Below are 23,487 nucleotides of genomic sequence, written 5' to 3'. Positions count from 1 at the left end.
CCTCAGAGCAGTAAGGGTGGAAAAAACATAATCCAAGTAACAATGAAACTATTACATTGGTTTTATTATCTATTACTTCACTATTGCCTGAAGCACACTGTCTATTTATTACTTTAATTCTGCTTGAATTTCTTATCAGTTAATTCTCTGAGTCTTGAATGGTTTAATGTATTGGAAATAGAGAGACAGTAAAGGATGGTTATTGGTTATTTTTATTTTCTCAGAACCATGCTGCTCTTTTAATAACATGCTAAGCCATCATGCTTAAGAAAAGAAAAACTAAAGACCATTTTAGCATTTGGTAATATACTTCAGTTTGAGAGGGTAGGCTGTTGTAGAGAGTAGTAAAACTACAGCTATTGCTACAAATTAATCATCTGTGAAATCTCACTCATTCATGACTTTAGAATTCAGAAAATACTCCAGACATTATTCTCTGTAATTTGTTCAAGTAATGAATTTTATATGCATGGATTCATTAACCAAAAAATATTTGGTAGGATTTCCTAGATCAATAAACTAAAGCACTTCAAGTGGATAAGCCATTAAAAAAGAGAAAAAACATTTTAAAACAAAAATATTTTGCAGATAATTGTTAGTTCTATTAATTCTGTTTTCATCAGCCCCCAAATGGATCATTTCCTATGGTTTTTCAAACTTTTCAAAATTAAACTTAATTTTAATTTATTTCTGTTTATGACATTATAAGAGAAACACTGAGTGCTTTCCAATCCATAGTCACAAAGTTGACAAAACCTTCCTACTCATGGAGTCCAATCAGTCAGTGATCCCAGAGCAGACAGAACAACTCATCTTTACTGGTTTCTCCATAATGGTCATGTCTACTCACAGGGCTTGGCAATACATATATATATATACACACATACATATGTATATATATACATACACACACACACATATAGTTAACTCATATAATAGTCTTGTTACTTAAAATCATAAAATGAAACAGTCTAAACTAAACAAGAATCCAGCTAAAGCAGCAATGAATTTTGTTTCCAAGTAGAAGGCTATTTATTATATATTCCAATCGCTCCCTAAGCAACAAGATCTATGACCGTATATTAACACCAACATTTGATGCACAAGTTTACCAGTGAGATCTCCACAAAAGAACAGGCAAACTGATACCAAGAGAGGTCAGCTTATTTGAGAACTCTCTTTAAAAAGCAATAGCTCTTTTTTTCTGCATTACTTCAAAGAAAAAGAATTGCCCCAGAAATGGCTAATTTTATCCCTAAAACTCTAGAGTTGAACCACTATTTTTTTTTTCAACGTGTAGAAAAAAGCAACATGGATTAATCTTGTACTCCAATGCTATTTCCTCTTAATTGCTTCTCCTTTCTACCTTTTCAAATCTTATCCACATCTCAAAGACCCCAAATTTTCCTTTTTGGCTTTTCATTCTCCCTAAGGACGTGGCCTTCATGAAAATCTCCACTGTTTAATCGTAACACTTGGATATGTGATCTCCTGTATATGGCACTGACCCATTTGTGTTAATCATGACAATCTGAATAAATCATAAGTCTCTTAAAATTCATACCTTACCATCTTTTTTAAGTTTCTACTATCCTTTTCACCAAAGTCTTACTACTAAGTACATACCAAGTATCAGTTTACAAATCTATATATACTCATTCTTATTCTCAATTCTGTTTTCTTAGATCACAGTGAGAGTGGTGGTCACTAAAAGTAGTAATGCCTTTTTACACTATTGATGTTCAAAGACAGGATAAATATATCCCAACCTATTCTTTGAGTTCACTGAGACCAGAAACTCCAAATTATTCATCTTGGTAGCAATAAAAAGGTAATATAGTATTTGGCACACAATAGATATTGAATAAATATGTTGAATTATACTTAAGGCTTTTCCATTATAGTACAGAAGACCCAGAAACCCATATTATTTCTGAAAAGTCAAGTAATTTGAGGTTTTACTAAATTCTGAGGGCAGAATATATCTGCCCCTAGACTTTCTAGAAATCCTGTTCTTCTTCTTCTAATATACAATCTAATTATAATTAAGCAATAATAATTAATCATAAAAGATACCAATAATAATAGAATTTTGTTACTCATTGTTTTTTTCTTTATTTTTTTGTTCATCAGTAATTTATTTATTTATTTACTTATTTATTTTTGGCTGCGTTGGGTCTTCATTGCTGCGTGCAGGCTTTCTCTAGTTGCGGCGAGCGGGGTCTACTCTGTTGTGGTGCATGGGCTTCTCATTGCGGTGGCTTCTCTTGTTGCAGAGCATGGGCTCTAGACGCGCGGGCTCAGTAGTTGTGGCACATGGGCTCAGTAGTTGTGGCTCGCGAGCTCTAGAGAGCAGGATCAGTAGTTGTGGCACACGGGCTTAATTACTCTGTGGCATCTTCCTGGACCGGGGCTCGAACCCATGTCTCCTGCATTGGCAGGCGGATTCTTAACCACTGTGCCACCAGGGAAGTCCCTGTTACTAATTGTTAAAGAGTTCCAAGCAGCTACTATTATATTGAAATCTATCCCACTACCTGAATTTTCAGATGACTGAAATCCAGAAAACTTCTAAAGAGAAAATAAATTTCAAAATAACCTCAAACAAAAGTCTAATATTGGGGCTTCCCTGGTGGCGCAGTGGTTGAGAGTCCGCCTGCAGATGCAGGGGACACGGGTTCGTGTCCCGGTCCGGGAAGATCCCACATGATGAGGAGCGGCTGAGCCCGTGAGCCATGGCCGCTGAGCCTGCGCGTCCGGAGCCTGTGCTCCACAACGGGAGGGGCCACAGCAGTGAGAGGCCCGCGTACTACAAAAAAAAAAAAAAAAAAAGTCTAATATTGTTGGTGCAGAGTTTATGCAAAAATAAAAAACAAAATATTCAGAATACCACATTTTAGTTAGAATGAAAAAGGCAGATATGGGGACATATGTATATGTATAACTGATTCACTTTGTTATAAAGCAGAAACTAACACACCATTGTAAAGCAATTATACTCCAATAAAGATTTTTTTTAAAAAAAAGGCAGGGAAAAAACAAATACCATATGGTGAATGATATAGTGATGCAGTCATAATCACTTTCTTATTTCTAATTTCTGTTCCAAATTAATAACAGCTCTATGCTAACTTATATTAAAATATATTATGGCATAAACACATACCATTGCCAATAAAGGAATTAGAATTCAAAATATAACCGTTTATATTTAGTATATACCAATGATAAGCTGCCAGAATAGTGAATGTAACAATTAATGAATAGTGACATTTATATTTACAAGTCATAGGTGTAGACACCAACAGGTTGGTGATTTACAAAGTTTTCAGTTACTCCTCCATTCAAAATTACATCAAAAACAGGTTCAGTCATGTGTGCAATATTATCTTAAAAAGATAAACGCTGGACAACTGCAAGATGTCATAGGTTAAACATGCCCTATAAATATTTTGTTCTTGAAATAACTATCTCTCCTATTACATAAATGGCCAGTGTTTCGAGATTCAGACATAGTATCCACAACTCCATGTGCAAACCTAGGATGATGATATCCTCACAAAAGTAATTAATAATCACATCAAATCATTTATCATTCATAAATTCCACTCTCAGGGGTGAAATTTTTAGCCAGACAGGGCCTGGCACCCAATCAAAGCTTACAGAGCATCAAGATAAAATTTTGTCTATAGATCTGTCTAGAAGACAGATCTTTTCATTTACTTGGTTTTACATTACCTATGCTTTTCTATTACTTTCATAAACTGTTTGTTTGTTTTTTCCCTAATAAAAATCCTCAAGGAAATGAAAACAGAAAGAGTGAAAGGGAGAGAGATCCACAGACTCCCTGAAACACTTCTTTGTGATTCTATCCAAGAGCTACAGTGAGGTTAAAAGTTTCACTATAGATCTACCTGGTCTCCAAACATCTACAGAATAATGATGCAAAGCAGAACTAGGACCATGTGCAGTTTCTTGTCATTTATTCTGTCTAAAATAAGGAGTGGGGCGACACATTGTAATATAAGAAGTATGTGCCCATAGATGCGGAGTTTTGATTGACTACCTTTCTCTTAATCTCAGCCTCCTTGCTGAAGCAGTAAATACGTTTCTGTGCTGATGTAGGTTTCCCACATCCCCCATCTTAGAAACCTCAACAACCGTAAAGCACAATTCTGCCAAAAGGAACTTGCCCAAATTTGTTCGTTTTTTAAAACGCCATCATGTTTCGGATGAAAATACAGCCTGCCAAAGATGTCAAATAAAAGGATAACAAAGAAACAAACAGCATCTTTAGACTTGAATTTCTATGCATAACCTCACCATCTGTCAACCAGTTGTGAAACAATGATCCTAGAGAAGCCCTGAAACACGAACAAGTTTCCTCCTCGCATCTATCATCTGTATCAATCTCCGCTCTCAGGACCTCAGTAGTAATTATGTTCTGCCAGTGGAGCAACCTACAAGAATGGCATTTGCCATTTACAAACCAAACCCTGCCGATGAATGGGTCATTTTAACAGACTTGTACTTGGTAACAAACGCGGAGTTCAGTTCACAGAGGTAACGGGGAGAGGGGGAGAAAGAAGGAGGGCTCTATCCTCACATTTGGATTGGAAATTGGACAGAGGAGGTAGGTCTCTAGAGGCCAGCCATCCAAACGACCCTCAATCTCTTCCCTCCTGGCCTTCAGGATTATAATTTTGGACCTAGACTACGCCCCACCCCTTCCCTTCCCACTGCGGTCACCACCTTCGAAGTTACAGTGTCAGCTTCCTGCAACTGGGGGTGCGGACTCCCTGGCGGAGAACAGCACCAGGCACCCAGTCAGTAGCGGAACACTGGGCTGGGACTCTGCCACCAGCTCCGAGACGCCACCCGCGGGCTCGCGGGAGACCCCACCCCTCCCAACCCTGCCCTCGCCCCCGCCTGGAGCTGCAGCCTGAGTTACGCATCCTCAGCCTTGACACTGCCTCCGCTTCTTTCTATCCGCATCAACGCTGGTGGGGATGGGAGGGCAGAAGTAAAATGGGGGTTGGGGGGAGCGACAAAGAAACACAACAGTCCTGGTTCCCAAGAGCCAGGACTCAAGTGGCAAGACGCTGGTGCACGCACACCAAACACACACACACACACACAATCACGCACGCACGCACTCACCGACGCGCCCTGCGCCCCAGGTTCTATGCCAACGGCGACAAGATAGGAGGAAGAAAGGAGGTGGGGTGGCGAGAAGGCCCGGAGTTACTGGGAGGGACATTCCGAGGAGAGCAGGGGATGCCTCAGGAACTGCGAAAGTGAGCAAGTCCCAGACCCCCTTTACATCCCCAAGTCTGGGTTCTCCTGCCAGCAGCCCCGGGTCGCCTTCCTTCCAGCTGGGCTCGGGAACCGGGGAGGGGGGCCGGAGCCGAGCTTCTCCCAGGCTGCCCTCTCGGGCCTGGCCCAGGGCACGGAACCCGGCCCCCTTTCAGCCCCGGCCTGAGGAGGCTGCCAGGCAAGGAGAGACTTGCCAGCGGACTCTGGGGGAGCGAGAGGGCAGGAGAGAAGCATCTTGCACTCTGCGGCCGGTTGCTGGTTTCTTCCTCTGTCGACACACCCCCAGTGAATCCCCTTCCCCAACACACACACACACACACACACACACACACACACACACACACACAGAGACACGCGTGTTCACCCCTCTCACCATCCCAGGTGCATCGATTAAAACACTAGTTGATTTCTTCCTGATTAGAAAAAAAAAGAAAGTGCAACAACTCTTCTCAGGAGTCGTCGGAGGAAAGAAAGTCCGTCTGCAGGCGTCTTTCTATAGTTTCCCTTGAGTTAAGAAATCTGGCGGTCCCCAGTGAAAACGGGACCGGGAACCCCAGCGGGTGAAAGGCGACGAACTCCTTCCCCACACCCCGCACCTCTCACCTCCTTAAGTTCCTTGGCCACGTCCTTCAGGTCGCCCAGGACTAATTCCAGATCCTCCACGATGATCTTGATCTGTTCCTTCACCTTGGTTTTGGAGGCTGCCGGCGGTCCCTCGGCTGGAGAGGACGAGGAGGGGGTCCCCTTGGACTTGGCTGACATTCTTTGGGGGCAAGCGAGGCAGGTCAGCACAGGCGGGCGAGCGGAGGCTGCTGCGCGCCCCGGTCCCTGGCGCCGCGGCGGCCGCTGCCGCCCCAGTCCCCCCACATCTTGGACGCTCCCCGGGCAGCGGCGGGTGGCTGCGCTCGGCGGTCGGCCGGGTGGCCGCACTGTGGTGCTGCCATCAACTCTCCGAGACGCGGCGCTCGGCGCGGGGCTGCAGACGGGCGAACAGCGCGCCTGCGCCTCCTCCCGCCGCCGCCCGCCGCTCGCGCGCACACAGGCGCTCGCTCCCCGCCCGCGGAGAGGGGCGCCTGGCCGCCGGTCCCTGGCTGTCAGCTGCAGTCCCCGCGGCACGTGCCTCCGGGATCTCTCCCAGAACACCTGGGCGTCAGGGAGCCGAGAGATAAGTTCGTGTCCTGCCCACCCTCTCGTCTTGATACTGAAATGCCCTCATCATCATATCCTGCTGGATGTCTTGTCACATCCAGCTTAGATTCCTTCTGTTTCACCCACCAGTAGAGACCCGGATCCCCACCACACTTTCTGATCGATTGATTAAGAACCACAGTAGGGTCAGAGTTTAATTTAGGGCTAGTAAAGCGACCCTAAATGTTCATCCAGGGCCAAAGTGTGTCCCGAAGGCCTCCAATCACTCTCCTACTCACCCAAGAGCTAAACAGAGGTGTTCTTACTTGTGCAGAAATAAAAAGAGGTGTGGATAAAATCGACCCCTCACCCCCTGGAATCATGATATTTAACCAGTGTTCTTGAAAGAGGTAGTTTAATCCTGCTGATTCCACAGAGCTAATAGAGGATTTATTAATTGCAAGTCCTCACATCAAAAATCCCCTGGGAGACTGTCTGAGTCATCTTGGCTGTACTCAACTGGGACAGCTCCCGTTTTTTGTTTTTGTTTTTTTAACTGTCTTTCCTCTTTTCGTGGCCTATGATGATGTATGTTTTGGGTGCAGGGGAAATACACTGGATCTCCTCTTGTGAAAGCTGAATAAGAAGAGTTTGCCACCAACTTTTTTTTTTTTTTCTTTTTTGTATCCATTTCAAGTCTTTTGCAACTAAATAAAGAGGAAATAACTTTCTGACTGTTCTGTCAAAATGACCCAGGTGGGGGAGTTAATAGGAAGCCTTCAGTTTCATTCTCAGTAGGTGGCTAGGATTCTCATTAGTTAAAGTTTTAATTTCCTTAGTAGCAAACCCATGGGTTATTAGCTACTGACCTGGAAGGCTGGATCTACTTTATTTTCTTCATACACTCTACTCCAAATCATTATTTTAATAAGCTTCCCATTTAGTCATGCCTTAGCAAGGACCTCTGTCTCTTGCTTCTCACACCCCAGATTGTTCCATTATGCTTCTGTACATGAAGAAAATCTTGGCAGCTCTCCTCTTCCTCGTTCCTTAAACCCCTCATATTCACTCTCTTCATTCTGAATAATTCATCTTGATAAAATCCTTGGAAGTCATATTTGGAATATGGAAGAAAAAAGAGACAACAGAAGAAAAATAGAAATTTAGAAGTGTTATCAAAAGAATAACAACATTGAAAAATGCATTGAAAATCAGAGGAAAAAGAAAGGTATAAAGCAGAAGTTGCTGGAAGAAAATTAAAATAAGAATAAAGGAACCAGTGTGCACTAAGAAAATTGGAGAGGAGAAGAGGGAAGAAATTATTAGAAGTGTTAAATAAGTAATATGGTTCAGTTCTCTAAGGTAGAGAGAATATATATTTTTAAGTGCCCTGTCTCTGCAGGTTCTTCTTTATTGTATAAAGGTGTAACAGTAAAATCTATATACATCAGGTTTACAAACTCCCCCACGGTAAATTCCTAATCCTTAACTATACTCTTATTTCATATCTGAAGAAGGATAAGTGGTCAGAAATTGCGGGAAAGAATGTGAGAAAAAGGGAAGGTACTGCTCCTTTATATTAGAATTTTTGACTCTCAATAGTAGGCAAGTGAATAGGGAAGCCCCCCAAACTCAAAAATGATGAATTTAAGCAAGAATACTGGAAAAGAGGAAAGGAGGTGGTGTTTTTCTTCCACTGACAAAATAATCCTTTTATTAATATAAGGATATTTCCATGCCACTCTGAATCTCTTCACTAATGATTAAAAAAAATTCTGTTCTCCTATGGTATCCATTGCTAGCAATGAGCCAAACTATTTTGGCTCAAAACTGAATCATAATTATTACTTTAAAACACATTATGCACATCCATATCACAATTTACTCTTAAATAATGGTTATCATCTATCTATCTATCTATATTTAAATACAATATGGAGTTAACTGAAAGGGAAAAGTTGTAATTGGCTTCCAAACCCAAACTAACAAAGCTAGTCGACCCCCAGCAGTGATGACTACCACTATCTTTTAGTCATTAATCAGGTATGGATAAAATATTCCTAAAGAAGAAAGTTTTACAAAAAGAGTTAAAGACATTGAGGGGAAGGAGACAATAAGAAGGACACAAGGATATACGTCAAATCTATTTGCTCTCTATTTTTTTTATCACCTTTGTGGAAAAATTAGTCACTCCGTTGGCACATCCTGCACTCTGTCAGAGATTAATATATATGATGTTCTAAAGCCAAATTATGGGGACCACACAACAAAAGTGACACCTAATAAAATTTCTTATTAATGTGTTCATAAATCTGTTTATGTACTACTGCTAGAGGCAAATTGGTACATACTCAAACCACATCACTTATAAACTTAGAATAACAGACTGCTAATAGAAAGTGTCTTATTTGTAGAAATGGTTGTTCACCCAGAATTTTATTCTTTCTGTATCTTTAGTCAACATTTTCTGAGGGTTGCAGCAGGAAGGATTGGATAATTATAGGAGATCATCTAGTGGTTGTTCACTTACAGGCATTTATCAATAATTTCCTGTGTGTGTATGTATGTGTGTGTGTTTAATCTGTTGCATTCAATCTCTAAAAATTAACCTGCATGAGCAATGCTATGACACTGACATACTTTTTAATTCACAAAGAGCTCAAGAATATTCCCAAAATATTTTGTCCCATTTTGTTGACAGCAGCTTTTATCAATATACCACCATAATAATGTCCATTGAGTCTCAAAAAAAAAAAGGATATGCATAATATAACATCGCTCTTATAATGACGTCGCTTGGTTTTCTTTCTTTTATTTCTTTTGCATAAACTTTGTTTGTAAAATCCAATAAAGTCATTAGAGATATTTGAAAACATTAAGAAAAAGAAAAAAATAAAGGAATGACAACGTTGTTTCCACCAAAATAGTTTTCACTGGGTGAAAAATACTGGCAAACAACGTGGGTAGGAGAGAAAATGCCATTAGTGAAATGCAACAGAGAAAAATGAGTAAAGTTCTCCACGTATACATTGACTAAGAAATATACTGTACATGATATGCCTAGGCAGTGATTTGCAAATCTGGCTCACATCAGAGCTTGTTAAAATACAGATTGCTGGAATCCACCCCCAGGGTATGTGATCTAGTAAGTGTGGGGTGGGGTTTGAAATTTGCATTTTAACAAGTTTCTAGGCTGCTGGAGAAAGACCAGCCTCTGAAAACCACTGGTTTGAGAGATTGAAAGAAAACTTTAGGTTTCTTTTTAGCTAGAAAGCCTTAAAGATCATCCAGTTACATCTCTTCATGTTATAGATGAGAAAACAATGCCTTGAGAGGTTAAATGGTACCTCCAAATTTTCACATCTAGGGAATACAAATTGGGAGCTAGAACCTCATGTTGACTCAGACTTGTGGAGTTGTCTCCCTTTGTCTAGAGAATATCTCCTTTTTATGTAGTAATTGCTTTTGGCATGATGGCTATCTACTATAGATGCATATTGGTAAAAACAAACAAACAAACAAACAAATGTGATCTGGAAGTTTAAATACAAATACCCATTGTACAATAGTACCCTGAGTAATTAGAACTTTTTCTATTCTGAAGTAGCTGTTCAATAAACACTTGATAGGGACATGAATGAATGAAGTGTTGTCTATCTCTGTGTTTTGAAACTAATTTAATTCAACAAATAGTTTTTTAAATGGCTACTGTAGGCAAGAATCTATGCTATGGAGTAGATGTGCCACTAGGTTTAGCAAGGCACAGTCCCTGCAAGAACAATTAGATAATTCCACATATGACTCTAATATAAAATATTGTACCTCAGAGTATCTCTTTATTGCCCTCTTTGCCAACTACAGTCAGTTTATTTTACTTGACCTACAAAGTCAATGTATACTTAATTTTTTTTCCTTACTTTTTATCCATGAGACAGAAACTGAACTTTTGCTTAACTGAACAAAGGAAATTGTCTCGTAGCTTAACCATAGAAAGGCAAGGAGAGAAATATTTTCCAGTAGAATTGGAGCCAGAAATTCTAGGACCATTGGGACTATTTCTTTCTATGTACCCCATTTCCTTTTAATAGATTGGCTTTAGTTTCTCCCTGAAGTTGAACCTTGGTCAATGATAAATCCCGGTTCACATCTTTATAACTTTGCACGTAGAAAAGAAAGAGATAATTACAGCAAGCTCCCAGGAGAGGACTTTGATAGGTCCAGCTTAGGTCATGGACACACACCGTGGCCAATTACTGTGATCAGCTCAGGTGCAAAGCTGCTCTTACAGTTGTGCCACTCTTAGAGAAAAGTCATACATTTGTATATTTATTACCATGATTTTCCAGCAGGTGGCAGTAAGGTGAGTCGTTCTACAAAAATCTGTATATTATAATAATTTTCTGATAATATGGAAGTAAAATATTTTTAGGAAGCAAAACTGTTTTCAAATTCATACAAAGAAAGACATCATATGAATTAGCAATGGTCCTACTTGGGTTAGTAACTGGTGATGAGGAAGTTTAATGACTGGCCCAATTTGGATTAAGTTGCCTTCACCTGTGGCCTATTTCTCCTTCAAAGGTGGAGATGTGCCCCTGTGAAAATAAAAAGTTATCTACCATATAGCCTTTAGATTGGATTATATATCTTTCTTTTTCCTCACACTTCAGATTGACAATTTAAAATTGTTTTGCTTCCCAAAGCTAGCTGCACTCAAGTCTTAGTTTTAACATTTCGTTTACCCATGAAAAGAACCACCAACCCCCTCATCCATTCCCATTTTTGACTCAACTCTAAAGACCTGCAATATTAATATTGTGATATTATATATTGTTGGTTATTATATATACATAATATATACATATATATCATTGGTTATACAGATGAACATAGCTCCTGAAACCCTTGGAATTTCCTGGGCAATAAGAACAATGACATAATGTTTGGTCTCTTGTTCTCAGTTCTTGAAAATGCTACAAGGAAGTGCCTTTTGGATCCCACCCAAGGGAGGAGGCTGGATGCCAGGAGAACCAACCATGTGATTAGAAAGTTGGGACTTTAAATCCCACCCCCTGATTCCCAGAAAGAGATGAGGTGCTTGAGGTTAAATCAATCACTACTGACCAGTGATATAGTCAACCATGACTATGGAATGAAGCCTCCATAAAAACCCAGAAGAACAGTTTCTGGCCCTCCTTTTCAGAGAGATTTCAAGTTGGGGAATAAGAATGCTTCCAAGTGTCACCGTACTGGGCCCCAACCTTTATGTGGACAGAAGCTCCTCTGTTCTGCACCTCACCCTATGTATCTCTTCATCTCACTGTTGATTTGTCCCCTTTAATATCCTTTTATAATAAATCAGTAATCCTGTGAGTTATGGGTTTTCCTGAGTTCCGTGAGTAGTTCTAGCAAATTCTTCAAACCCAAAGAGGGGGTTGTAGGTATCTTTGATTTAAAGCCAGTCAGTCAGAAGTACGGACAACAACCTCGGCTTGTGATTGGTGTTTGAAGAGTGGTGTTGTTGGACTAAGCCCTTTACTTGTGGAATCAAATTCTATCTTCCCATAGATAGTGTCAGAATTGAGCTGAATCCTCAGACATGCTGCTGGCATCTGAGAATTGCTTGTTGGCGTGGGGAAGCCTACACATACACACACACACACACACACACACACACACACACACACACACACACACACACACACACACACACACACACAACTTGGAATTGAGTCCAGGAACCCCTTTCAAGACTTCCCCAGCCCAGAGCTGCTGAACTGCCCCACCACGTGTGCAAGCAAAATGCTGAAACAATTATTCCCGTTCACCCAAGTTTTCAAGAGTTTCCACTTATCCTGAAACCTTGGAACCCATGCCTGACATCTCATTGTACTCTATCTCATTCTACCCCTCAGCTACAAAATGCTGGACCAAGTGAAGAAATAACCTGAGACTTTCAATATTCGAGGACCATTACAGACTTGGCCAAAGAGGTGTCTTAAAACTTGGCCAGTTGCCATTCTGCACAGTTTAACAGCCTAACAGCCTCTTTCCACAGAAAGTGATTCAGCTACAACCAAGGAATATTTGATCATTTAGTAGAATCCAATAACCCTGCTAACACCAAAACAATTGAAAATCCGATTCAATCATTCATGAGCCCAATTAATTTTAATAGATACTTGGAGATCCCTATTCTTGTTAAGTATCAGGATTTTTTTCCCCAAGGAAATGATTAAGGGTGGGCCAGGAATCACTACTGTTTCTAATAGAGTCAGAAAGGACAGAGAAGTTAGCAGAGGTTGTACCACTCCCCCTGCTTAAGGAACACCTTGACCTTCAGGAATGTAAAGTCAAATCCTGCCAGTTGTAAGATGTCACCAACGTTATCCACTGTGTATGGCTAGATAATGTGCAGTTTTAGTTTCTCATCTGGGATGGAATGACCCAAATCTGCAAACAATCTAGAACATTCTGTGTAACGCCTAACCTCCAAAACTGTGAGAAAAATAAATCACAGTGTTGAATCCACCCAGTCTACTGTATTTTTGTGTGGAAGCCCAAGCTCAGATAAACTCTGTTTTGTTTTGTTTTTCTAACTTCACTGAGATATAACTGACATAATATTTTATAAGCTTTAGATGTAGATATGTTGATTTGATACTTATATGTTGCAAAATGATTACTACCATAGCGTTAGCTAACACCTCCATCCCATCACATAATTACCATTTCTTTTTTGTGGCGAGAACATTTAAGATCTATTCTCTTAGAAAATTTAATTATATTTTACGGTATCATTAGCTAAAATCACCATGCCATATTTCAGATCCCCAGCTTATAACTGGAAGTCTGCACCCTATGACTAACATCTCCCCTTTTCCTTACCCTTTAGCCTCTGGTAAACACCATTCTACTCTCTGTTTCTAGAGTTCAGCTTTTTTAGATTCCACATGTAAGTGATATCATACAGTATTTGTTTTCCTCTGCCTGATTTATTCTACTTAGCAAAATACCCCCAAGTTCCATCCATGCTGTTACAAATGGCAAGATTTCTTGCTTTATCATAGCTGAATAATAGTTAATTGTATATGTACACCACATCTTCTTTATCCATTCATCCATTGACTAACATAGGTTATTCCCATATCTTGCCTATTGTGAATAATGCTTCAGTGAACATGAGGATACAGACAGCTCTTTGAGATCCTAATTTCACTTCCTTGGGATATACATATACCCAGAAGTGCAATTACTAGATTATATGGTAGTTCTAAAATAGATTTTGGTACTGAGAAGTGGAGTGCTGCTGTAACATATACCTAAAAATGTGAAAGAAGCTTTGGAACTGGGTAATGGGTAGAGGCTGAAAAAGTTTTGAGGTGCATGCTAGATCTATGAACATTTGGGCCATTCTGGTGGGGGCTGAGAAAGAAAAGAGGAGATCTGGAGAGAAAGCCTCCATCTTCCTAGAGAGTGCACAAATACTTATGAATAGGATGTTTGTAGAAATATGGACGTGAAGGTGCATTCTGGTAATGTCTCATACAGACAAAAGGACATGTTATTGGGAGCTGGAAGAAAGGCTATCCTTATTAGAAAGTGACAAAGTACTTGGCTAAAGTGTGTCAGTGTTCAAGTGTTTTATGGAAGACAGAACTTGTGAGTGATGAAACTGGATATTTAACTGAAGAGGTTTCCAAGCAAATGTTGAAGGAGCAGTCTAGGTCCTCCTGACTGCTTATAGCATAATGAAAAAAAGAAAGATGAATTAAAGGAGGGATTGCTAAGCAAAAAAGGAACCAGAACTTAAAGATTTGGAAAATTCTCAGTCTGACTATTTTGTAGAAAAATAAGAAATCATGTTCAGAAGAGAACACCAAGGGTGAGGCTGGACTATCTATCAAAGATACTACAGGAACTGAAATACAGCCAGTTTGAGCTGAAGGGGACGGAGATAGAACAAAATGAAAGAAGGATGTCAGACTTCTTAGATTCTATAGAGCTGGATCATAATTCTGTGAGGATGGAAATGTATATTCTCCTTCAAGAATTGGAAAGAAAGATCCCAGAGATCATTTAGAGATCATCAGGGCCACCACCATGGATTTAACAGGTCACATGGCTTTCATCCAAAGACTTGGGAACGAGCCAACCCTGCAAAGCAATGGGACAGGGTTACTCAGGATCTTGGGGGTATGACCCCCACACATCAGAATCATGGAGGGAGGATCACCACTTCAGCAGTTCCTGAAGGCAGAACTGATGCCACAGTGGGCCTGTGGAGCAGGGCATTGAACCAAAGAGTATTATTCTCCAGCACCAAGATCTGATGGAATTTCCCTTGTCAGGTTTTGGACTTCCTGGGGACCCATCATTCTTTCCTGTTTCTCCCTTTTGGAATGGGAATGCCTATCCTATGCCACCATTGTATTTTGGAAGCACATTAACTTATCTGGTTTCACAGGTTCACATATAGAGAGTAATTTTGCCTCAGGATGAATTGAAACAGAGCAGGACCCTATGGTCTCACTCCCCCGCCAGCTGCCCCAGCCACCATGTCCTCTGACTGCCTTTTGTCTGTAGAAAAACATTAACCAAAGAATAAGTTTAATCAGAGAAGTGAGAAAATGCAGAAGCAAAGGAAAGCAGTCAAAATCATTATAGTTTAGTCAATAAGCAAAGTCAAGAACCTTTAGTTCCTCCTCAAGGGCTGTAGGTAATGTTCTGAGCCATGTCCTGTGAGCTGTCTTGTAGATACTGAAATCCCCACCAGGTGGAAGAAGTTAACTACATGATGACCAGACTGTAGCCATGACATAAACTGCCACCATTCCAAGAACTGGCTTCAAAGAAATGGGAAAAAATGACCCTGGAACTGAAGATTAACTATACTTAAAACAATCAAAATGACATTGATCAGACCACTGCATGACCAATTTCAAGATGACTGTCAGAGCCGACTATGCTGTTTCTGCATGTAGCCCCCTCCCTCCACCTATAAAAGCTCTTGACCACTGATTGTCAGTGGGGGGAGTCAGCCTTTGGACACAGGTCTCCCTTCTCCCCCGGTTGCTGGCCTCCGAAATAAAGCAAACTTTCCTTTTCAGCAACTTTGCCTCTTGAGTATTGGCTTTAGAGTGGCGAGCAGCCCAACGCCACTTTTGGTAACAGAATTATACCTCATGTCTCACCCATATCTGATTTAGATGATACTTAGATGAGACTTTGGACTTCAGATTTTAAAGGTGATGGTGGAATGAATTAAGACTTTGGGAATTGTTGGGATGTAATGACATAAATCACAGCAAGATCCTTTTTGATCCACCTCCTAGAGAAATGGAAATAAAAAAAATAAACAAATGGGACCTAATGAAACTTAAAAGCTTCTGCACAGCAAAGGAAACCATAAACAAGATGAAAAGACAACCCTCAGAATGGAGAAAATATTTGCAAATGAAGCAGCTGACAAAGGATTAATCTCCAAAATTTACAAACAGCTCATGCAGCTCAATATCAGGAAAACAAACAATCCAATCCAAAAATGCGCAGAAGACCTAAATAAACATTTCTCCAAAGAAGACATACAGACTGCCAACAAACACATGATAGAATGCTCAACATCACTTATCATTAGAGAAATGCAAATCAAAACTACAATGAGATATCATCTCATACCAGTCAGAATGGCCATCATCAAAAAATCTACAAACAATAAATGCTGGAGAGGGTATGGAGAAAAGGGAACACTCTTGCACTGTTCGTGGGAATGTAAATTGATACAGCTATTATGGAGAACAGTATGGAGGTTCCTTAAAAAACTAAAAATAGAACTACCATATGACCCAGCAATCCCACTATTGGGCATATACCCTGAGAAAATCATAATTCAAGTACAATAGCCAGGACATGGAAGCATCCTAAGTGTCCATAAACAGATGAATGGATAAAGAAGATGTGGCACATATATACAATGGAATATTACTCAGCCATAAAAAGAAACGAAATTGAGATATTTGTAGTGAGGTGGATGGACCTAGAATCTGTCATACAGAGTGAAGTAAGTCAGAAAGAGAAAAAAACAAATACCGTTATGCTAACACATATATATGGAATCTAAAAAAAAAAAAAAAGAATGGTCATGAAGAACTTAGGGGCAAGACCGGAATAAAGATACAGTCCTACTAGAAAATGGACTTGAGGGTATGGGGAGGGGGTAGGGTAAGCAGGGACAAAATGAGAGAGTGGCGTGGACATAATACACTACCAAAGGTAAAATAGATAGCTAGTGGGAAGCAGCCGCATAGCACAGGGGTCAGCTAGGTGCTTTGTGACCACCTAGAGGAGCGGGATAGGGAGATGCAAGAGGGAAGAGATATGGGGACATATGTATATGTATAACTGATTCACTTTGTTATAAAGCAGAAACTAACACACCATTGTAAAGCAATTATACTCCAATAAAGATGTTTAAAAAAAAGTGAATTACTTAAAAATTAATAATATTTGTTCTAATTCTATCAATTCTTTTTCAAATATCTTTTTACATACTTGCAAGCTGTTTTTCAATAACTGTGCTAATTCATTGAAACTATTTCAGCTCAGTATGTATTTGTAAATGTTATAATTGAGAGGAAAAAATGCTCAGTGTTAATAAATTTTAAGACATTGTCTTTATTCTATAATAGTATCCCATCATAATGACCATCTCCTATTTACTTAGCTTTTCATATAATTTTTATAAAAACTTTTTAGGATTACCATACATAATGTACTATGTACAAAGTACTACTAGACTGTATTTTCAGTGTGCTTAGCACTAGCTAAAATAATACTTTAGCAGGACATTTGAAAATCGTTCAGCCCTTTCCCATATAGCACAGACATTTAATATCCCTCATTCCAGTAAATGCCAGTCACAATAGTTGTCCAGACATCTAAAATGCCCCCTACAAGGTAGTACTTTTCCCTTTACAAACCACTGTGCCAAAGGTGTGTAGTATCTAACAGAAGGAAAAGTCTTTATCCCCTATTTTGAACTTTTAAAAAACTAGTACAAAGTGCTTCACTGTCTCTCTTCTTTTTAAACAATAAAGCAGTGGGCTCTGGTGGGAAGTCGGTGGATTCGAAGTGAGACACCTTAGGTTTGAAACTCATGTTCTGCCGCCAGTATGTGATCACAGACACTGAAACTCCACCACCATTTGCTTCTTTATCTGCAAATGTGGATACAATACCTATTTTGAAAATGTAGAGTGAGAATGAAGAGAGATAATTAGGTGGAAACGTTTTGTAATCTGTAAATTACTGAATAAATGTTAGTCATTGTTATTCTTTTTTGTGTTTGTTTTGATTATAGTTCACTGTGCAGCAAGGAACAGTGTTACCTCTGCTGTTCCAGGATTTGGCTGCTTTCCAGAATTGCTTGATAAAGTAAATCCCTCTACAACAGCATTTTTCAAAATATGTCTCAGCAGTTTCAATTAAAAAAGAAAAAAAAGGAAACACTGCATACTATGTACCCCTCTTACATAATGTTGAGGTTAAATATCAGGATGTTAACATCTGAAAAATCATACCTGTTAAATTTTAGTTTCCAAACTTGTTTCATTTGACCATAAAATCTCCAAATCTCCTTCTATGTTTCCTCCTTTCCTTTCCTTTCTTCCTTCCTTCCACCCTTCCCACCTTCCTGCCCTTCCTTCCTTCCTTCTTCATTTAACATAACACTTCTGAGTATTGTGTTTAAAGAATTTCATGGAACACAACTTAGTAAGATCTATTTTAAATGTTTCTAGTGATTACTCTTGATCATGTTTTGCTTTTCCTAGGAATTGATTCTGTATAGCTGGATTATTCTGTATAGGAGAACTGTACCAGGAATTGTGTATGTTTCAGTAGTATTTTTATGCTGATATACTTTTCCATATGACAAATTTTCTTTTGTTATTTTTGTTCATGCTGTATTCGTATACAACTTTACTATTTTCCAAGCATGTCCCAATGTTACATCATCATCTTCCTTTATCTAAGGATAATCCAGTAAAACTAAAGCATGGAAGTACTATTATCCTAAATTTGCAGAATAAGGCTTCCAAGGCTAAGAGAGTTACTTAAGACCACACACACCTGTTGTGGGACATGACCAGCAGCAGAACCCCAAAGTCCTCATCCTTGCCCATTGAGCTTTCTCCTACAACGCAATGCTTCCTAAACTCTTTCCGTTTCATACTGTGAACTTTCACATCTCTTTGCTATCTTTGTGTGCCCTGCCCCCTGCCCCCCAAATAGTGCATTTTCTGCTTCAGGTCAGGAATGTGAAGGGTAGAATTTGCTTACTTATTTTTAGCTGCCTATAACTTAACCCCTGTCTTTATTTGCTACAGGCTATTTGGGAACAGGAGAGAAAGTTTGAGAGGTTTATATTAGTTTTGAAATACTGAAGGAAAACCTCCCATTCTCAAATTCAGACCAAGATTTATTCAAGAAACGTCCAAGACAGTAGCTCTTTCAGATTTGTTAAGCATAAGACTGAATCCTCAAAGGTTTGGGTTAATAATCCTGAAGTAGAACAGTATGTACTATAACAATGGGACTTTCCCTGCCGTAAGGGCATTGCAATGTTTCACAAAAGAAAAGCAGTTGTTCGAGTGGTGCCCATCTGCAGCCATAAACGAGCTCAGAATACACTAACGTAACCAAGAAAACAACAGGGAAAGCTTTTCTGTGTACTTTCCCCCATGCCTTTGACACACTGGCAGCTCAGTAACATTGCTGCCATTTCTGAGCTGTTGGGGAGAGCGGCCCATGAATAGAAAGTGTGACTGTAGTCTGTGACTGTAGTCTGTCTGTAGTCTGTAGACTGTAGTCCGTACTGTAGTGCGAGGTGGGATTCAAGCAGCTTCTCTTTGACGGGCTGAATGCCAGGTAATTTATAGCCAGGTGACTTGATGATTGGAACCAATGTGAAATCTACACTATGTACCAAATTCTGCAATAATGTGACTGTTGGATTCAATCTGCTCCTTACCCAGGACTCTTATTGTTTTAGGAGTTGCAGTATAAAAATCAATAACTTACGTAACATTGATTATAGTAGGAGTGTAAGCTATTGCTTGTTTATCTGACAACATATATGTTTCTAACCTTAAACACATTGTGATGGATCATGTTTCACTAAATCCAGCGATAAATTGCATATTATAAAATTAATTTAATATTATTCTTTTGATTTTGCTATAAGATATACATTCAAATATGTTTTAGTCCATTTTGTAAGGATTACCCTGTTAAAGTTATGAAGTTAAAATGGGGCTCCCGTAGCATTTTCTACTGAAGTGATTCTGGGGACACAGATGTGTACCTAATGGCAGGTAGGGGCTGAAATGAACGGAACCTGATGGGGGAGTCATCAGAGCAAGAGTTTGAGTAAAGGAAACCAGACACACTGTCCCTATTGTTTGCAGTGATCTCTGTACAGGAGATCACCTGTATGGACTACATCCTTGAGCTCCTTTTCTCTCTACCTTCCAGATTGGTTCAGGTAATCGAGACTAGAGGAAAGCTATTTCCTTGTCTGGCATATTTCCTGTAGGACTGGCTGTGTCCCTTAGTCACAGCCCTTGACAAAGGCCTTCCTGGGTTCTATTTATATTATTCTGTTCCTTCTTCCCTTCAGTCCTCAGACTTTTCTGAGGTTCTGCACCACTCCTTGGTTTCACTACACTCTAAGCAAAGTTTTCCTGACTGTCCTTTTATTAAACTCTTTTCAAATTACCCAGTGTGAAAGTATCATGTTTTAGCTGACCCTGCCTTACATACACTAGAAGTCCAACATGTCTGTACATGCATGGCTGGCCAACTAGTTAGGACTCCATTTGTAAAAGTATAAAAGAATGTTCTAGGAAGGCCTTCAGTCTAGGCAAAGAGAGACCTAGGGTCCCCCACCTTAATCCTAGAGCCACTACAGGAAAATAATGTGTGTGTGCGTGTGTGTGTGTGTGTGTGTGTGTGTGTTTTACAACAGAGTGTGTATCTGTTGGCTAATTCTCCCATCCACACATCTACCCTGCAATATGAGTGCATCCCTAACCAATTTATTTAATAAATTTCTTATACATTAGGTCAAATACAGTAGAATTTGGGCAAGTTTATACGGTCAAATGTTTTTACAGGTACACAAAATTTCAAATTTTTCTGGTGGTGTTCTTTCTTTAGCCCTCACTTTTAAATTGTGCAAATAAATTTACCATCATACACACCTTGTTTAGATTATTTTTCTAAGCAATATTCTGAAACATTTAGTGTGTATAAGTAGCATCAGTTGTTTCTTCCATAAGCAACACCAGGCAAATCAAAGAGATTGGGCAACACAATCCTAGGTGGTGATAAGTATTTTTTGAAATGCCGTTGAATTAGTCTCTTTTTTTATGTTAAAAAAAATTCATTCCCATTTTTTATTTGATGGTTCCAAATATAAAAAAAGTCAAGGTTCTTACACCAATTATCTCAAATGAGACCATGCAAAGCAATTTAAAGTGTATACAACAATCATTCCCCCTTCAGTTTTGCTGCTTTATACAACTGTGTGATCCACAGAAAATTGAATGGCATGTTGGTTGGAAAATTTCACCAGTTTACAAAAAACAAACAAAAAAATGAACAAAAGCCCAACAACAAACATGAAAGATAGTTGCTACTTTGTGTCTGTGAATCAATTTACAAACTTTTTAAAATTTAGGAGCCACACGGAACTAAAAATTTTAGCTGCCCAATTTTATCCAACTACTCCACAGGAAGCACGAATGACAGTCCCAACACTCTGTAAACTTTGAAGAGTTGAGATAGTAGACACTATTGGTTATCTATAGTAGATCCAACTGTTGAGTCTGCAAACGTAGGCTTTTTTCTCTTAACAGAAATAAATCTCCTTAGGGCCTTTCCTCTAATTTTGCTAGGCTGGGTTACAAAAGAATAGTGAAGAACCCTTCATGTGAAATTTAAAGTGTGATAACTGAAATATTCTGATGCATTATACAATTTTTTGCTAGTTGCATAGACTAAAGACAGGTGGTTTGCTAAATGGCACTGAAGAAAATCCTGACCCTGTGGCACTACTTAGTCCAAATGTTTCTGACCAAAGAAAATTATACAATACTTATAGGCTCACTTTTAAGGAATGGCTGACATTAATACTGTACATATTTTACATGTCAAATACATAGTCCAAGAGTTTATAAAATAAGTTCATGCATTATTACCTCTAATAATATCATATACAAGATACCCAGCCCTCCCCCCCACCCCCAGTACTTCTGATAACATTTCAGGTGGACACAGTCTTATATACAAAAACAATCCAGTTTCTCTGCTGTGTTAAGTATATAATTTAAAGAAACTTCAGAGGTTACTGAGAAAAAAACTTAGTCCATTGAAGGTTGATACAAAGTGTCAATCTGTGCGATTTTAAAATGTTTCCTTTAAAAAAAACCATCCAGAATACATAACCTCTGTACAAAAAAAAATACAAAAATTCTGGATGATCATGTTTGATCACACTACATAAATTAGAATGAAATGTCATTGGTTAAAAGTTTTTCTACTTCACTCATTCCTTTGACAGCATTAATTTGTGAACCAATATTTATATTTAGTTCAGCTGCATTTATGGCACAAGATATTTTCAAAACAGTGGCACCAATTTTCCTTAGGTGTAACAGCACTCTATTTTTAGCAGCAATTATATTTTTAAAGGTTAACAATTTATAGAACAAATATATAACTATGCTTATTTTCTACTTTATATTCCACCAGTTACAATTATTTACAAGAAGCTAACTAATGTCTACATATGGAATCATCTTTCACTCGCCCCACCTCATTTCTGACTTGGTCAGGGAAGTACCAAGTGTTTCAAACAATCCCATCTATTTATGTGTTTTAAATGGGATTCTTGGATTTAAGTGAATATAAGAACAAGTGTAAGACAAAGTAATTCTCAGTTCAGGTATGTTCCAGTGCCCCAATATTTAGTTATATGATAACTAGTACCTACTGACCAGCTGGAAAAGATGAGATGTTCCAAGGTGCCTTAACAATCTAGGTCTGTAATAGCTGAACAAGAAGGCCATTTCACTCAATTGTGAGGCAGTTAGCACGGACTGGCATTTAAGGTGGTAACCAGAAAGTTTAACTGAAGAGATGTCACTAAATTAAAAAAACTGGAAATATGTTTTTAAAAGCAATTTACATTGAGGGAAATATGGTTCTCATGTATTCTGTGTAAAGAGAGATTATGGATGAAGGGAATTGTCAATGGAACATGCTAACTCAAATTCCATGAATACAGTTTTAATGATAAGATGTTATGTACTACATGCATTTTGCTTACTGTACCTGCCTAACAATCACCAGCTCTATAGAGTTAAACTCTGTGTTAAAGGACTATTGAGTTTTAGGGGAACTGGCCATATCAGGTAGTTAGGGACATAATACCAGTTACGAAAATTGAGACAAATGTGTTGACAAATTCCTGAAAATAGGGCCATATAGAAATAGTCCAAAATCTGGAATCTATGAATCAAAATTGTGATCCTATGAAACAAGTTTTGGGGTTGATGGCCTGCTTTAATATCAAGAATTATTGTCGTAAATTCCCACAACAGAAGGATTTGTTGAATATGTTAATACTGTGAATGAGAAAACAATTTAAGGGGAAAATATACCTATGAATAAGCTGATCTGACAAAAACCACAGACTGACATCAAATGGACAAAAAACTGAGAAAAAAATGCTGTGAAAATGCCAACCAAAATAACAAGGTGTGTGGGCTGGGGGCACAGTTAAGGCATCTAAAAATAATTCCACATGGCTTTGGCTTGTTAAAATATTTTGCACTTTTTCTTTTTTTTAAAGAAGATTTGAAAGCATCTGAAAAAAAAAACATGCAAATTGTTTGAAAATCCTGCATGGCAAATCCAGACAGTTTATGCAAATTGTTTGAAAATCCTGCATGGCAAATTCAGACAGTTTGCAAGTGTCAT

At 39.0% G+C, this 23,487-nt stretch overlaps 1 protein-coding gene across 5 annotated transcripts in view; it reads right to left on the bottom strand.

Moving 5' to 3' along the window:
- The window catches only part of PRR16 (proline rich 16), a 269,705-nt gene extending 263,461 nt beyond the window's left edge, over window positions 1-6,244 (bottom strand). For 3 of the 5 annotated variants that reach the window (XR_009539880.1, XM_060146205.1, XM_060146204.1), the window contains exon 1: window positions 5,920-6,244. Coding sequence is in view for 2 of the 5 variants with exons in the window: in XM_060146205.1 (XP_060002188.1) it covers window positions 5,920-6,078 (159 nt within the window). In the remaining 3 variants the exon portion in view is untranslated. Of the gene's footprint in view, window positions 1-5,160; window positions 5,278-5,919 lie in introns of those variants that run through there. The other 2 variants (XM_060146206.1, XM_060146207.1) reach the window with 2 other exon arrangements.
- Between the last annotated feature and the right edge of the window lie 17,243 nt (window positions 6,245-23,487).

The sequence above is a fragment of the Lagenorhynchus albirostris genome, chromosome 3, assembly GCF_949774975.1.
Source record: "Lagenorhynchus albirostris chromosome 3, mLagAlb1.1, whole genome shotgun sequence".
NCBI lineage: Eukaryota > Metazoa > Chordata > Mammalia > Artiodactyla > Delphinidae > Lagenorhynchus > Lagenorhynchus albirostris.
This window is presented reverse-complemented; position numbering and strand designations above follow the sequence as displayed.